Genomic DNA, 18,006 nt, shown 5'->3' with positions numbered 1-18,006 from the left:
TAGCACTGATAGCCACAGATAAAATATGCATTAATGCTTCTCTGGGGGTCAAGTTAATGAGATGGCCACCCCTCCAGCAAACACCTTCTGTGAAGTCTTACAGCTGGTCCTTCGGAACCTCGCTCTTCCCTCTGTGAGCCTCGTCTGCTAGAGAATGGGGCTGTGGGTCACGGTGGAGCTTACCTCCACTCCAAGGAGGGTACTTGTACACAGGTTTAGGAGAAACTATTTTGTCCTTTGCCGCCAGCCGCGGAGGGTCCTCAAAGTGCAGCAACAATCGACGAGAGGGGGTAGGGAACTGAAAGCACCAAGGTATGGGATCAGAAGGGCACAAGCAACTGATGGTTGCAAGGCAAGTTTAACAACAAAGCATAGCCATCTATATACCCCTAAAGCAGGGAATTTGCATAGTCATTGTAAAGCAGGGACTTTGCATAGTCATTGTAAGGCAGGGACTTTGCATAGACATTGTAAAGCAGGGACTTTGCATAGAGATTGTAAAGCAGGGACTTTGCATAGACATTTTGAAGCAGGGACTTTGCATAGACATTTTTCTATAGAACTGGGCTTTCGTCTGTCTCGGCTAGTCGCCACCATATCTGTATCAGCGGGTTTATTGCTTATTCCACAAAGGCACCAACTTCCCCTCCAGGGTTGCTTTTCCTAGCTTTAGGGAACAACCAGGGACTCCCAGTAACTGAGCAGGTCTCTGGAGCGATCTGGCCAAAGGCCATCTCCTTTTTTACGGTTATACCATAAAGTCCCGGATGCATAACCAAGGAGAGTACAATCGGGCCCTGAGGCTTATGAGGGTCTTAATGGCGCATTCATCAGAGGGCAATGCTTGCCACAGTCCTTGAACTTCTGCCCCCTGTACTGGAAGTAAGTAAGAGTGGATTGCCTTCCAGGAACAAAAACTGTGAGAAAAATGGCTTCTGGTCACAGGGAGAAAACCACTAGCTGAAAGGGCTGGACCACTCACTGAGCACAGGGGAGTGGGGTCAGACCAGTCTTCACAGAGAGGGGGGTGTCCAACAGAGAGGAGTAGAGCCATTGGCCTCAGAGTGCCGCCTATCAGAGGTCCTTCATCTGAGGCCTCCTCTTTGTCCAGCCCTGGGTCCAGTGTGGGCCTGGCTCCAGTGAGGGCCTGGCCCGGGCAGTACGCTGGGACTTCCTTCTGGAACCACCAGTGAATGGAGTCTGTAAAGACTATGCAGCACTCAGGCCTGGGTGGGGCTAACTGCTGGGGTGCTCGCTTCAGCCTTGGACTAGGAGATGAGATCACTGTGTGACCCCACCTGGTGCAGCCAGAGTGTCTGACTGGCCTCCTCTAGGGACCAGATCCTTGGTTTCCATCCTGTCCCTTAACTGACGGCCATGATCCCCTCACCTCATTCCTAACAGCCCTTTCCCTGGAGTAGACCCTGGTTCCTCGTGTAGACTCACTGCAACCTGGGAACTCTCACTCCCTAGAAGCCCTGTGACACTCCCCATCTTTTCCTCCCTGGCCTCTAACCCTTTGCTGTCCCTCAGCCTGCCCTTGGATGGGACCTCTTGGAGGTCGGTCTTGGCTAAGACTGGATTTATTTTCTATCGTGCTTTGGCTCTTGGGTGTCTTGAGTTCCACCCTCCCTCCTCCTCACTGAGGGGTCCTCTGTTCATTTAGTTGGTTTCTCCCATTCCACTTACTGAACTGGGTCTCCCTCTCATGATGAGCCATGCAATGTGCCACAAATGCATTCCTTAGGGTGCTTAAGAGACCAAGAGACCTCGTTTCTAATCCTGGTTTTACCACTTACCAAGTGATCCTAGGCAAGTCCCTTAATCACTCTGAACCGTGGTTTCCTCATCTATAAAATAGGGATAATAATACTTGGCCCCACCCAGCTCACAGTGTTGCTGAGAGGTTCATCTGAGATGATATGCATGTGCAGGGTTTGCACAATATGAAACTTTTTATAAGTATACAGGAAGGGAAGTAAAGAACCAGCTGCATGAGGATTAGGGATTCAAAGCCTGCACCGCTATACATCCTCAGTAGGTCTGAGGGAGAGCTGAGCACTGACTCCAACCAGGAGCAGTGTGTATTTCTCAGGGGCTTCTGAACCTCCAGAAAATTTCAGGATGAGTTTCCATTGAGTCCTGTTTCAGAGAACCAGAATCAAGTCTAGAATTAAGTGCTAGGTAACAACTGGTGTTCAAAGGCTAAACTGGGGACTTCCCTGGCGGTCCACTGGTTAAGACTGTGCTTCCACTGCAGGGAGCACGGGTTCGATCCCTGGTTGGGGAACTAAGATCCTGCATGCTGCATGGCACTGCCACAAAAATAAATAAATAAAACAAAAGTCTAAACTGATGATCTTGATCTTTATATTTTTGAAAAATTTTACATTAAAACTTTTAAAGTTTTACATTTAAAAAATTTTATATTTTAAAAACATTTTACATTAAATAATTTATTATCTTAGCTATTTTAAGCTTAAGGTTGGTTATGGGTAAGCAACCTTTACACTTCTATTTTAATAAAGCAACATTTTCTTTTGTAGGAGAGGGGAATCCCTAAAGACCAGAATCACATAATTATCTAAATGTCCAAATTAGCCTGGTCTGGGAACATTTCAGCCAGCTGTCCTCTGGTCACTATCAATCAGGGCACTGCTAGTCACTACGTATATGGTATGAGCTGGAGCTGGAGTAGATCAAAGGAATCAATAACGGGCTGGGAAGACCTGGGCTAGTCTTTCAGCCCAAACCTTGACAGGTAGCCTTGGAACCAGTAGGCCTCAGGTTGCATCTGTTGTGCAGCCATTCTGTTTTATTTTTATTATATTTATTTATTTTTAAAATTTTGTTTGTTTTATGTTTGTGTTTTGGCCTTCACAGCTTCCTCACCATGTTTTTGTCTTGAGTTAATTGCCATATTTGCCACTTTAATCTTGGGAGATATGCAAATCTGACTGTATACTCCTTTTGAAAATGGAAATATCTAGCAACTGTGGCCCTAGTGATAATCATGGGATCTGAGCCTAACAGAGCAAAGGTTTTCTGATTACTGCCTTTGTGAAGCTCCTTAAGCCCAAGTACAGTTGTGTTAGTCTTGACAGAATTTCTCCCAAGTAGCTGTGGTCTATCCTCATCCTTAGGTGAGGAACCTACACCTAAGAAAACCTAACACCTGTTCCAAGCAAGCCCAGGGGAGAGGTGGGAGTTAGGCATCCTGATCTTCAGTCTTACATGGCCTTTTACTCTCTGATTCAGTGTTCAGTGTGAGAGTGTGAGGGACAGAGTGGGTGAGCAGGATAAGAATACACCATCTGAGTTCCCATGAAACTGGAAACTGAAACAGAGGGCTAGAAGAAGACAGAAAAGTCTCCAGAAAGTCAAATGTGCTTTCCTGATTTCATGGTCCTCAGGTGAAGGGAGATAGTTACCTTTTCCAGAAGTACATAATGACGGGGAAGAGAGCCATGATAGCCCCGTGGAAGATGCTCTGATCTAGGTGGCCCTCTGCAATGGTAGCAAGGATGGCATCCTTCTGGGACTCAGAGATGTTTACCTACCCACAGAGTGGGAGCCTGTGACAGGCAGAGGCTCCAGGGAAGGAAGAAAAACATTTTTGGCCCCCCAGGACTTTCAAGACCACCTCCTCCCCCAGAAGGCAGAAGTTTTTCATGGGGCTGCTAGGTAAAGGACATCTGGTTGACCCGGACTTAGGAGGTGCCTTACAATTAGCTTTCAGGGTTCTTGTGGGGGAAATGCTTCTTGGTAAAAGGCCAGAGAGGAGTGGGGTTTCCCCCTAACCTCAGCCTTGAAGGGACCTCTGAATGCAGGTAGAGCTTTAGGATGATGTTAATTTTGGACTTCATTAGGATCACGTCATTCTCATTGTATGCCCGGTTGACTTGTAGCACATGAGCTGAACTCACCAAACCATTAAATCTAAAAAGAGGTAGTAAAGAGGAAATCAGACTAAATCAATTTTGTCTTTCAAGGAGAAAATAAAAGACTAAATAGGGTGGCTAGCTCAGACCTATTTCTGGCCTAAAAACAAAAGAGCCAGTCCTGGGCCAGGTTGTGACTTCGTTCATTCAATCATAATTCATCCATCAGCAAATACTAACTGAGCACCTACCACATGTCAGATGATATGCTAAGTGCTTCTTCAAGTGTATTTCTTCACCATAAACTCCTTTAGTTATCCCATCCTCCCTTCTTTACCCACATCCTGGCCCCTTCATCAGTTGTGCCTCTGACTATTTCAAGGGCCAAGGGCTATCTTGCTCTTTCTTTCCCCTTCTGTGCTGACCCTCTCACAATTACCACCACTTTCTGAAGTGGTGGTATTTTTTCTTCATTTTATTTTAATTAATTTCTTAATTTTTCTTAATTTTCTTAATTTTTTCTTAAAATTTTTTTATTGTAGTAAAATATGCATAACATAAAATTTACCAGTTTAATTAAGTACATCCACATAAATTGTGCAGTCATCACCATCATCCATCTCCAGAACTTTTTTCATCTTCCCAAACTAAAACTCCATATGCGTTGAACATTAACTCCCATTCCTCCCTTCCCCTAGCCCCCAGCAACCACCATTCTACTTTGTCTCCTAGCAACATGTTCTTTCACTAACCAAAATATCTGTCAGTTATACCTTATCTTAAATACACAACGTACTTCTCTCAGGCCATTTAAAATCTTAACCATTTAAAATCTTCCTAAGAGTGGAGTACCAAGCGTTTCCCATTAAAAGCCTGTTTTGCATGTCTATTCATATATTTGATCAGCGGACATTTATTATGGTTTTACTCTGTGCAGGTGCCATTCCAAGAGCAGGGATTCAACACTGAACACAGTAAACAAAGTCCTGCTTTCCAGGAGCTCATAATCAACGAGAGGAAGAAGACATATAAGTGAATAGATGAATAATCCAATACGCAGTAGAGTGCTATGAAGACAACAAAAGAGGACGAGTGATTGGGAAGGGGGTGGGCACTGATACTGGAACAATGAGAAAGAAAAAGACAGTCATCTGAAGACCTGAGGGCAGGGGCTTCTTCCCACAGAGAGGGGAGCAAGTGCAAAGGCTCTGAGGCAGGCACCAGCTCATGGGGCATGAGTGAGACGGACTGGAGACCCTCATAGCTAGAGCATGGGGCGAGTGGCGAGTAGCACGAGGTGAGCTCTGAGATGCAGGCAGGGCCTGCTCATGTAGAGCCCTTTGGGCAATGAGAGGAGGTTTGGACTTTATCCCAGTGGTAATGGGAAGCTGCTGGCACACTTTAAGCAGGAGAGGGATATAATGTGGTTTACACTGAGAAAAGGCTGCTCTGGCTGCTGTGCAGAGAACAGTTTGTAGAGGGCAAATGAGAAAGCAGAGATGATGGTGACAGGAACTGGAGCCGTGGCAGAAAGGGCTGTTCACTCTGGTACTTTTTTCTGCTTCTCACTCGCCTGCCCCTTGCACACTTAAAAAAAAAATCTCACTAACCTCTATTCATTCTTCAAAGTTCAGCTTAGGTGACCTGTCTCCCAAGAAACCATTCCTAAGCACTCAGTTGTCTAAATATACTTCCTAGGCTTGACTTGACAACTGTCATCCTACTTCCTAACTTTTGTTTGTGTGTCTTGTCTACCATCCCCATTGGTCTGTGGGATCTTGGAGAATAGAGAACATGTCTTAGCTGGTTTTTTATACTTGCAATGCTAAATCCAGTGCCTAAGAAATAATAAACAATCACTAAACATTTGTGGAACCGAGCTAAATCCTTCCTTAGGGTACCATAGAAGATCTCTTAACCAAACACTCCTAACTGGTGTGCGGAGTTACCAGCTGCCCTGCATGTCTGAAGAACACATTGCCTGATATGGATGGCATGCTCAGCATACACACTGGTGGTACCTTTTCATAAACTCTCTCACTTTTCTGTAGGTAATTGAGGCAAATATTTACTGTGAGTTATTCATATCTCTTCCCAAATATTTTTGCCTGTTGTTACTCTAATTTGTAATTTATGAAAATTGACAAACTATGAACATGAAAAGAAAAGGAATTTGTTGTTTCTGTGAAAACAAACTTCAGTGCTTTGGGATGTCCCAATAAAGGCAAGTTCCTTCTTAAAAAATTGCTACTGAGTTAGATAGGTGTGGCAAGGCAATTTAAAACATTGAAAAAACAAGTATAAAAATCCAGGAGGATTAAATTGCTTTGCAGTAACTATAGTTTCTCCCTCCACCATAAGGGGAGAAGAAATTAGAAATAGTAGATAGCATGTTAGGTATGGTTTACACAAGAAAAATATGTGGACCTCCAATTAGTGGAAGGGTTTTGGCTTTACTTCAAGTTTGACATGTGTGTGAATGTACATTAATATGTTTTAACTTAAAAATATCTGTTTAATGTCATGCATACATACACACACACAATTTTTATTATTATAATTCCTTGCTTTAGCTAAAGAACTATTGGCTCAGTGGTGTGACATAAGAGGACTTCTATCATATTAATAAATAATAGTAAGAAAATTGCTCCACTTCCTGGGTATAAGTAAGTGCATTTCAATATTGGGAACTGCAGAATACTAAGGAGCTTTTAGGAGCCAAAGGAAAAAATGGTGGACATGGATACAGGGACAGCATTCAGTGAGATTTTCAGATGGAGTCCTGATATGTTTGGTGATGTGGAGAGATCTGAGAGAGAAAGAGAAAGGAATTAACATCTAGTTTGATCAAGTCACTCTTAAGCCTGAAGCCTTCCACCTGGGCATGACCAAAATGAAAAAAGGAAACTGTGGACCCAGCTTTGGGCTTTTTGAAGTAGTGATTTCCTACCACTGGGTGCAACCTTTCACTTAGATTTGAAACGCTGTTAAAAAGCCTTCTGCTCAGATTAGTATGACAACATAAGTATATAAAAAAAAATCAACTGAGTACTGAAAGGTGTTTTCCTGGTGCTTGACAAATAGAAGTAAAGTCAACACAGTAGTTAGGTTAATCCCTAACATTTCTGCAGAAACAGCATATGTGACTTTCAAAATGGAGGGTGTGGTTCTGATAATGCTTATTCAAGGTTTATCAGGGAAGTAATTTAGAAGTAAACTAGGAAAACAGCACAAAATAAAAGGTAAAACAAAAAGTAAAGAAGTTTATTAAAGACAATGAGTAGGAAAGTGACAGAAATGGGTAAAGAAAAGCATAGAAGCTTCTAGAAGGTTTGGACTGTGTCTCAGAAAACTAAGACACTTATTTTAGAAAGTTTCTTGACTAAGATATATCCAAAGAAATCCATTCATAGGGATTCAGGGCTGAGAACAGTTTGGGGCAGGATCTGACAAGTAGACCTTGGTTAATTGCCTGGTTTAGGAAAATTGTCTAATTCAGCTCCAGAATGGAATAACTGGCATGGGCATGATGCTCCTTATGGTGTAAGTAGGATTTCTTTTGGTGCAGTGTTACATACAGCATGGGAAGGTAACTACAAAATTCAACAAATACCTACCACCTCTTATATCCCACTGTGTTAGGTCCTAGGGTTACAGCACTGAATGACATAAGGTCCCTCTCTACTAACTTATGCTCTTAGACTTAAATTTGAAGGGAAAAAAGTCTGGATAACAGTGGAAGTTGATATGATGGTCAGGTATTTTAGGAGAAGAGCTTGCTAATTCTACCCCCCAAAACCTAGAAGCAGTGGTATACTTGTAAACCAGCTCTGGTAGGGAAGGGAAAACCCAATTTGTATTATTTACTGATTTCTGTAGTAAATACTCCCACCATGGTTGATTTCAAGCTATCGGTAGTTTATCAACTGGCTCCAAAAATTCCTGAGAGCCTAACAATTGGCTCTCAATTGGGCTAAGTTTGTCAGGGTGTTTTTCTTTTTTAAGCAAGATCCAACTATATGCCGGCTACAAGAAAAGCACTTTATTTTTTTTAAAATTGTTACTATTATTTTTTGGCCACGCCATGCGGTATGCAGGATCTTGGTTCCCTGACCAGGGATTGAACCTGTGCCCCCTGCAGTGGAAGCATTCATTCTTAACCACTGGACTGCCAGGGAAGTCCCCAGAAAAGCACTTTAAATGTAAGGCATAAATAGGTTATAAGTAAGGGAATGAAAAAAGGTATTCATGCTAACACTAACAAAAAGAGAGCTGGAGTGGCTGTTTCAGATAAATGTACTACATCTGAAAGTACATTTCAGATAAAAGAATATTCCCCAAGGATAAAGAAGGTCCTTTCATAATGATAAATGGGTCAATTAATTGAAGGACATGACAATCCTGGAAAAGGCTAAATTATAGTAATAGAAAGAAGACCACTGGTCAAGTAGATGTCCCATTGAGCTGCAGTAGTACCTTTGTTGTTGGTTCTCATGCAAAGCTTGGGATGTGGAAAGTCAAAGGAGGGTAAAATTGGACTTCCCACCATTCTGAGGCATAAAGGTTTGAGTTGATTTTATTTAAAAAAGAAACAAAAGAACTCTTCTTTAATCCTAAATGGTTGTGAAGCAATTCATAAAACTTACAAACAAAAAATTTTGTTTGTTAAAGTGAGAGTTGGAACAACACAAAGCCATCAAGGGAGATCAGATTTGTTACTATCAATCCCTCCAGGCTTATTTCAGGCACTTTCTCCATTATATTAACCTCTAGTCCAACTTGCCTGATTGCAGTTCTTAAATTGCACCATCCTCTTTCTTGTTTTAGGATTCTATACAGACCTAGAAGTTGCTCCCCTCCTATTTTGCCTACCTAACTTGCTCATTTCTGAAAACTCAATTTTATGTCATTTTCTGGAAGGAGTCTTCCCTTACCCTCTTCCTTGACTAATTAGGGTCTCTCTGCAATTATCATTGGGATCACTCATCACAATTCTATAAAAATAGCAAGGACACTGGCTAACACTTTTATGGCACTTACTATTGCCAAGAACAGTTCTAAGATGCTTTATATGTATTAACACAATTCTTACAACAACCCTATGTGACAGGCACAGTTATTATTTCCATTCTTTTTTTTTTTTGGGGGGGGGGGGTATGCGGGCCTCTCACTGTTGTGGCCTCTCCCGTTGCGGAGCACAGGCTCCGGACGCATAGGCCTAGCGGCCATGGCTCACAGGCTTAGTTGCTCCGCGGCATGTGGGATCTTCCTGGACCAGGGCACGAACCCGTGTCTCCTGCATCGGCAGGCGGATTCTCAACCACCGCGCCACCAGGGAAGCCCTATTATTTCCATTCTACAGATGAGGCACAAAGTCACTTATGCAGGATCCTCCAGTTAGAAACTGGCAGATTCACATATAGGCAATTTGGTTCTAACATCTGTGACTCCATTTTCTGTCTTGCCCTCAAAAATGTAGATCTCATGAGAGCAGATCTTATGCTGCATAGTTATTACTGTATCTCTAGCACCTGGCAAAGTGCCTGCCACACACTGTATTCTCAAAAAGTATATTGAACAAACAAATGAACGAATGAATGAAGTAGTTGAATAAATCTATACTATGGAAAAACAACATAAAGAAGTAGTTTTGTAAAATGTGAGATCTCAAAGTGCTTGAGACTGATCATTACCTACATTTTCTGGCTCCTTGAACAGAATGCACTGGGCTCACATCCTTTCTAGGTGGGACTGCTGGACTTGGCTTTGCACCCAGGACCTGGAGTTCTTGCTAGACCCCAGGCTAACACAAGCATTGAAACCAAACAGAACCCTTTGAGGCCTTCCTAAGGACAGACACCCCCCTCCACCCCATGTTCCCTTCCTCTTGTTTGTAGAAAAGCTTTAGCCTCCTAGGCCTTCCCTGGGTTCCAAAGAACAAATTTAATCAGAGAAGTGACAAAATGCAAAAACAAAGGAAAAGAATCGAGCAAGACAAAATAAAAGTAGTTTATCCATAAAACAAAGTCAAGGACTTTTTGTTCTTCTTATAGGGCTATAGATAATATTCTGGGCCATATCCCTGAGTTGTTTTACAGACACTAAAACCTCCATCAGGTGAAAGAAGTTAACTGCATGCTGACCACCAGCATGTAGACCCCAGACCAGTTGGAACCAGAAGGTTGATGATGTTGACTCCAATCACCTCACCACCAACCAATCAGAAGAATGTCCATGAGCTGATCAGGAAGCCAGCAACCCTCTCCCTCACCTTGCCTTTAAAAATCCTTCCCTGAAAGCCAATGGGAGTTCAGGTCTTTTGAGCATGAGTTGCCCTTTCTCCTTGCTTGCTCTATGTTGGATGCCTTGCAATAAAGGCTGCACTTTCCTTCACCACAACCCAGTATCAGTAGACTGGCTGTACTGCAGGTAGGTGAGAGGGCCCAGGTTTGGTTCCATAACAGCATGACACAAAGCAGTAAGCTCTGCAGCGTCTTACCTGGGTTAACCCCTGTAGCTAAAATATCAACAGGGAAGAGGAGTAAATAGCGAAGTGACTTACTTTCCTTGCTATTGTGTACTTGCAGGTGAAGATAGTCTTCAAACTCCTGGCGCTTTTGGGAATTAGACATAAATCTGCAGTACTTACAAAATCTCTTGATAAAGCTGATTATCTTCAACCTGCCTCTCTTCTGGGGAAAGAGAAAGGAGTATGACATATTCATTAGCATAGCCTGCTCTTCACTGAGAGTCTACTATGTGCCAGGAACTTGACATTCCTTACATTTACTCCTCACAACATCTCTTTTAAAAAGAATAAGTTTTAGCTCCAATTTAAAGGTAAGGAAACTCAGGTCAAAGAACTTGTATAATCTTCCCCAGAATAAAGGGTTGGTAAGTGGAAGATTCTGGCTTCACCCAGGCATGGATTGGGCCACTGACAATGCTCTTTCTACCATAGTCTTTCTACAGTGAAGATTTGAGATGCCATGATTGGGAGAGAGAGTGTGAGAGCTAAGAACAGAAAGAAACAGAGGGCAGAGATAAGCATGACTCACAGGAAGGGAATAATGGCTCAGGCAGATTTTGAAATGTTGAAGAAATAAGGAAATGAGTAAACCATTTCTAAGCATTATAAAAGAAAAATATAATTACATGCACACACTCATACACACACACACCCCGCCACACACACAGGGACACACAAAAATGCATGTTATGTTTCTTCATCTGTTTCTTAATAGATACCCAGTGACCATTCTCCAGTTTATTTATTTTTTTAATTAATTTTTTTTTTTTTTTTTTTTTTTTGCAGTACGCGGGCCTCTCACTGCTGTGGCCTCTCCCTTTGCGGAGCACAGGCTCCAGACACGCAGGCCCAGTGGCCAAGGCTCACGGGTCCAGCCGCTCCGCGGCATGTGGGATCTTCCCGGACTGGGGCACGAACCCGTGTCCCCTGCACTGGCAGGCGGGCTCTCAACCACTGAGCCACCAGGGAAGCCCTCTCCAGTTTATTTACCCTTTGATAAACTGAAACTTAGAGCCAGAAAGACCTAGTTGATCAACTAGATCTTCAATTGTCTCATTCTATAGAGAGGGAAACTCAATGTAAGCTTGGCTTTAGAGAGCCAGTGGTAAAGCACAAAACCCACTGAATTTAGTATCAGAAGCTTTGAGTCTGGAGCCTAGCTTCACCTTAACTGGGTCATTTGGATCAACTTTCTTAACCTATGTCTCAATGTCTCCATGTGGAAGATAGAAACAAGAGCTTTCGGGGTTGTGGTGAAGGTTAGTGATAATATGTGTAAATCACTGTGTGCACAAAGTGCACAAGTACCTGTTAAATCCTTTTTATACTTTCTTAACTAAGAGCAACTGGAAGAAATGCAATTAAAACAAAGCATCCTGTGCTGGGTGCAGTATTGTTTTTACTCTCCCACATGATCATTCACGGTACCCTGACATAGAGCTGATCCATATACCGAGGAAATAAAAAAGAGAAAGGAGGGAGCAGCACATTTTCGTAGCTGGGGTATTGCATCAGTGGGCATAGGTGTTATTTTTTTCACTATTCTAATATAATTATTTTTATTTCACCTAGTGTGTATATAACTTTATAATGTGATTATAATAAAAATACCATTTGGGGATCTGCTGGGTTTAAACAAATTTTTTCTCACACATTTTTTTTAATTGAATGAAAGATTCTTTAAAGTCTATAATGCTTTACAATTTTCAAAAGTCTCACACACATGATTTCATATAATCCCATAATAACACTTTCCCCCTGCTACCCCTATAATGCCCCTCCCCGATTCCCTCTTCTCACTGGTAACCATTAGTTTGTTCTCTATATCTGTGAGTGGCACAAGCATTATTTTAAAGACACTTTAGCATTATCTTTAGAGTCAGATAGAGCTGGGCTCAAATCTTTCTGATGACCAATTCTACAACACATTGAGCAAGTGATTAGTTAAGAGGAGCATGTATTTTTTTCTCAAATCATATGAAGAGGCTTCCCTGAATAACATTCCTGTCTCCTCTTTCTTTTCTTCTTCTCTCCTCCCATGGGAGAAAGAATGAGTTAGATAATTGATGAGTTTGGAAGAAGGAAATGGGCATGCTTTGCTCTCTAGCCTTTTGCATTCTCTCTGGGAGCTGCTTGACTGCAGACACCTATGTTCAGGCCTGCCCTTTGTCATATAGTAAGGGGTTCACCCAGGTAAGTGGTGGCCTAATTGTTCCTCTATGTCAGTGACTGGACATGGAAGTAAGTAAGGGTGCAGAGAGGATTATCAAGCCCACTTGGTTTCGCAGCCAATCCATGTCCTCCAAACTAGTTTTCAGCAGTAAAAAAAACCCCTGACATTTTGATCTCCATGTGACTAGCCCCTGTGCCTATCACTCAGTTAGTTCTCATCACAGATAGTGAAGACAGGGATTTCCTTAACTTCTCACTGCAACAATTTCTCTGAGCCTCAGTTTCCTCCTTTGTAAATGGGGATTTGAAAGCCTATCCCAAAGAGTAGTTGTTTTAGTGAATAAATAAGCTAACGGTGAAACATTTTGTGTGGTCCACAATGTCGAGGCAGTGGTTTCCTTGTCCACAATGTCTTGTCTTCACCAACTTCCTCACTGACCTGGGATTCCTGCAGGTAAGCTGCTGTCTTTGAGGGCTTCCTGGGCAAAGCTAGTGGTATTTCGGTTTCCTTCTCTGGAGGATGAGGTGGAAAGAGATCTTGGTAGTCTTTAAACCTGCCAGCAGGAGACCAAGACTATCAAAGAAGGCAAAAACCTGGCGCATAAAAGGTAACAGTCCTGGAAAAAGCATCACAGCCTTTGGAGAAAGGGGGATTTGGGGAATGGTGCGATACTCAAAAATACTCTTCTTACCATTCCAATCCTTTGCTCATGTCAACCTGTTCTTCCTGATCAATACTGTAGTGTTCCTTGCTCAGGTAGGTGAACAGAAATGTGTGTGTGTGTGTGTGTGTGTGTGTGTGTGCACGTAGGCAGGTAGGTAAGAGGGTTCAGGATAAGTTTGGCTTTTCTTTTGCAGGGAGACTTTGGCAATGAACCATGAGAGTGGATTACGAGACCAACGTGGCTTTCAGAAGCCAATGAGCAGCTCCAGGGAAAAACCGCCTTCACCCAGCAGCACTCACCACCTTTCTTCCAGAGATTTCATGACATAGCCCTGGAGTATTAACAATGTTGTTGTGCTGACATGATGCATGTGAGAGACTTCTTTGATAATAGGGGCATCACTTCTTCTAAAAACTGCAAGAGAGAGAAGAAAAGCCATCATTTTCTTGGGTACCATTTCGGAGTTAACTGGGGGTGTTTTTCATCTTAGAGCCTTACAGTTCCTTATTCTCAATCTGCCTAGTCTCAGCTCTCCACAATTTGTTTGAAAATCTCAAAAGCACATTTGCAATGTTATGTGTAAGCATACTTGTAGAGCAAATACTGTCCTGGTTTAGTTCCATTAGAATTTCACAGATAAGTGCTTAAGGGGAAAGAAATGTTTAAAGGACTTCATTTCTGCAGCTAGTTTGAGGTTTTCAGTTTAGGAGAGAGCAGAAGAAGAGAATAAAGGATTCAAGTTAAATGGCTGCGGCAGAGGGAAATCCAAGATTACCAATAGGTCTTCTAAGGGCAATATGATTCTTCAGGTGTTCAAAGACTACTGTGTTCATTAATGAGACTTAAAAACTTATTGAGGACAGGATCTGCACTGAGACTCAACAAATAAATATTACTTACAAGTTAAGATTTGTCAATTTTACCTCTTTTTCTACTTTCATAAAGTGTATAACCTTATCTTGGTTTACCACAAGCAAGGACGTGTCCACAAAGGCTGAAAGAAGATGCTGTAGTTGAAAATTACCTTTGATTGCAATGGGAGGTGGTGCTAACCACCAAAGTATATGTGGATATCATAATAGCAGCTATGGTGTATGGATATCAGAATGATCCAACCCACAGATTCTTTGTGGTGGCTATTGATCATAGGGTCCCTTGGAGAAAATGTGTGGCAGCTCACTAAGATTCTACTTGAGAACATAAACTACATGGTGGCAGGAATTTTGTACTCTTTTTTTAAATGATGCATCCCAAACATCTAGAGCAGTTTCTGTCACGTGGAAGTGCTCAATAAATATTTGAGTGAATGAATTAAAATGAATATGAACCAAAAATGAGCCGTCATGTAGCATTCCAGGCCCCTCATCCAATTTTCAGTGCTGAGTCAGATCTAGAAGCTCTTAAATGAAAAGAAAGCATTTTGCCCCTTAGGAAGAACCTTGCGATATTTTTGCCAATATTTCCTGGGAGTCTCTTCGTAACTTTTGCCAAAGAGATCTGCTGCCATTTCCAGGGTAAGTGTGCACTGGAGTAAAGGAGATGCCCAGAGCTTTGGGAAATCTTTGCACGCTGGATCTGCTCCAACACACAACTGGTAAGTGGTAGAGCTGAGATGTGAAGTTAGGTATAATTTTTTAAAATAACAATATATTTAAAATAACAATATATATATTATTATATATAAATATATTTATATATATAATAATAATCATCTGGGGCACTTGTAAAATATACAAAACCCTTGAGCCTCACCCAGGCTCTTCTAAGCTAGAGTTATCAGAGCATGGACATGGTAAAGTATGTGTTTTTTGTTTGTTTGTTTTGTTTTATTATTTATTTATTTATTTATTTATTTTTGGCCGTGTTGCGTCTTTGTTGCTGCGAGCGGGCTTTCTCTTTTTGTGGCGAGTGGGGGCTTCTCCTCCTTGCTGTTCACAGCCTTCTCACTGTGGTGGGTTCTCTTGTTGCAGAGCATGGGCTCTAGACATGCAGGCTCAGTAGTTGTGGTGCACGAGGTTAGTTGCTCCGCAGCCTGCCGTGTCTCCTGCACTGGCAGGCGGATTCTTAACCACTGCGCCACCAGGGAAGCCCAATGGATGTGTTTAGCAGGCACCCCAGGTGATTCTTATCATCACACAAGTACGGGAGACATCTGGGACCCTTTCACTTTGGGAACTAGAAGGTCTTGAAAGGATCAGGAATCTAACCATCATGTAGTTCAAACCTCTAGCTAGTGTTTTTGGCTTTTAGCCCTTGCTATTATTGGGGTGACAGCACTCCATTTGGTTGCTAATAGCTCCAGTAGTCAGCCTCTTTGAGCTTCAGGGAAGATAGTGGGGCAGTGATTCGGAGGAGAGGCTGGTTTCACATAGCTTCATTGAAGACAAATCTAAAAGCATAGTGTCTTAAGGAATGTGGGTATATACCAGTGCTGTATAGGCCACTCTTCTAGGAAGAGAACTAAAAGAATTTCCTTTGCCCAGGTTATGATCTCTCTTTTCCAAAGGAAGTGATAATCTAAGGAATAAAATGTGATTATTAAACTATTCAGAGCTTCACCCTGAATTGTCTTAAGATGTGTGCATGTGTGTGTGTTACACTGATTAATGAATGAGGTAATTGATGATTGAAGAAACATCGTAGGCCACAAACTCATCTTGGAACACATGAAACATCAAGACACACGTGCAAATATATTGTACTTTAACAAAAGTGTGCTATTTTGTGTATGTTGTTTTTTGTACAATAAAATGCTTAAATTTTGTTTTACATTTTAAAATCTGACATTAAATTTACAAGAGCCTTTTTAAGTTCTTAGGAGACACTTCTTTGTTAGGTTTGTAAATCTGCCTTGTTAGGTATGTAAAGTTCTTTTAAAAATCATATTTTCAGTTCATAATATGAAATGCCTATGGAATTTTAGTTAACAAAATATGGAAGTGGTATCTGTTTGGGAAAATTTGATTTATCAAATGTATGATTTTATTGAAAAATGAGGAAAAAGTGAAAGCAATTTAAAATAAAATTACATTTAAAAGTAATTCTACATACAAAGTTTAGAAGCGTAACAATTAGTTTATAAATGTGTACCATAATATATTGAATATTGATTATAACACAAGCAGTTGCAAGCATTTTGGTGTTGACACCGCGCTCCATTGGAAGAGCCCATTGATAATCTTCTACCTTTCACCTGAAATGCAAATTAATGAGCTTTCCATAAAACAATTTGTGTGGCTCTTCCTTAGCCACCCTTCCTAGGGGGCAGGAACTTAAGAGTTTTCTCTGGTACCATTGGGCCATGAAATCCCATCACTGGAACTGCACTGCTGGGCTTATGAGTACAGGAACGTATGACCTCAGAGTGCCTGCCCCAAACTCCTCTAACAAACTCCTGCGTATCCCTCAAAACCCAGATCAGAATTAAATTGACATTTCATCCATGTTACACCTGTACTAGCTGCTTTATTTATTCATTCACCAACTATTTACTGTTTGCCTATGTGATGAGCTAAATGAGCATTTTGATGACTTTTATAGAGTTGCTAAAAAACAGCCTTTTTATCTCAAGCGTTCTGACACTGCTGTGTTTTTGAGACACACAAACATATATATCTATATATTTATGTATATACAGCTATCTGTATCTATCTATCTATCTATCTATCTATCTATCCATCTATGTATCTATGTATATAGATGTATACATATATACTCTATAACTATTAGGTGAATTTTATGCTTATTCATGTCCACACATCTAAATTTAATAGGAAACAGACCTTCATTATGCTTACTAGATGCTTAGAAAACACTTGCTTATGTATTTTTCTACCTTCCTCTTCATCCTTCCTTCATTTAAAATTGATACCTCAGCACAAATGGAGAGCAAGGGCCCTTTCCTAGCTCATGCAGCGATGGTGCCCTCTGGTGGATCGTGGTAAAGATTACACCAGGCTCTCCAGAATTCTGTTTGGGTTTTTTCTCTTTCTTTTTTCCCCAGATGTATCTTCAGTTGATTTTACATTCCAGCGTCATTAGGATTACTGTCAGAGTGCTCATACCTCCTGTGATATGAGGAAAGCACAAAGTTCCTTATCACCCAAACAGCAGCGCTGCCCATTCCACCCTTATATCAGGCCTCAGTAATAATCCTTTGTGGCTTTGAAGGTCCCTGCTACTATTTATTATTTTACCTCAAAGACACACATTGTGAGACAAAATAATATTTTGAGGCATTAATTTACTCCAAGAGATGAGTTCATCCGTTTCTCATCTCAAAAGTACTCAGAAGAGACACATCTGTGAAAAAGTGGCTTAGGTGTCTCTTCAACTTTTACTTTTGTAGAGAGAAAATACCTTAAAATAGTACTATTTTGTCTGTTCTTTTCTGCCCTTGTATATAACTTTTCTCCCTATTAGTGAAAGACGTTGCCTCAAGATAAGGTCAGATTGTAATACCAAAAAAAAGGAGTCCATTTTTAGGTTAAAAAAAGTCAAAAATATGCTTTTAATATGAAGAAGAGGAGGTCTGAATGAAGTAGAAAACAGAGTTTTGTCAAATGACTAGGAACGAGCTGATTTCCCTGTGCTAAACAGCAGGTTCCCACTAGCTATCTATTTTACACATGGTAGTGTATTTATGTCAAAGCTCATCTCCCAATTCATCCCACCCTCTCCTTCCCCTACCCTGTGTCCACACGTCCATTCTCTACATTTGCATTTCTATATCTGCCCTGCAAATAGGTTCATCTGTACC

General features: G+C 41.4%; 1 protein-coding gene across 1 annotated transcript in view; it reads right to left on the bottom strand.

Annotated features, from left to right (window-relative positions):
- Window positions 1-804: 804 nt before the first annotated feature.
- RGSL1 (regulator of G protein signaling like 1) overlaps window positions 805-18,006 on the bottom strand; it is a 99,425-nt gene continuing 82,223 nt past the window's right edge. The window contains 8 exon segments of the mRNA XM_067024403.1: window positions 805-882; window positions 884-917; window positions 3,432-3,575; window positions 3,802-3,939; window positions 5,923-5,926; window positions 10,381-10,573; window positions 13,022-13,136; window positions 13,547-13,661. Of these exon segments, the coding sequence (XP_066880504.1) occupies window positions 805-882; window positions 884-917; window positions 3,432-3,575; window positions 3,802-3,939; window positions 5,923-5,926; window positions 10,381-10,573; window positions 13,022-13,136; window positions 13,547-13,661 (821 nt within the window).

The sequence above is a fragment of the Kogia breviceps genome, chromosome 1 (assembly GCF_026419965.1).
Source record: "Kogia breviceps isolate mKogBre1 chromosome 1, mKogBre1 haplotype 1, whole genome shotgun sequence".
In the NCBI taxonomy this organism is placed as follows: Eukaryota; Metazoa; Chordata; class Mammalia; order Artiodactyla; family Physeteridae; genus Kogia; species Kogia breviceps.
This window is presented reverse-complemented; position numbering and strand designations above follow the sequence as displayed.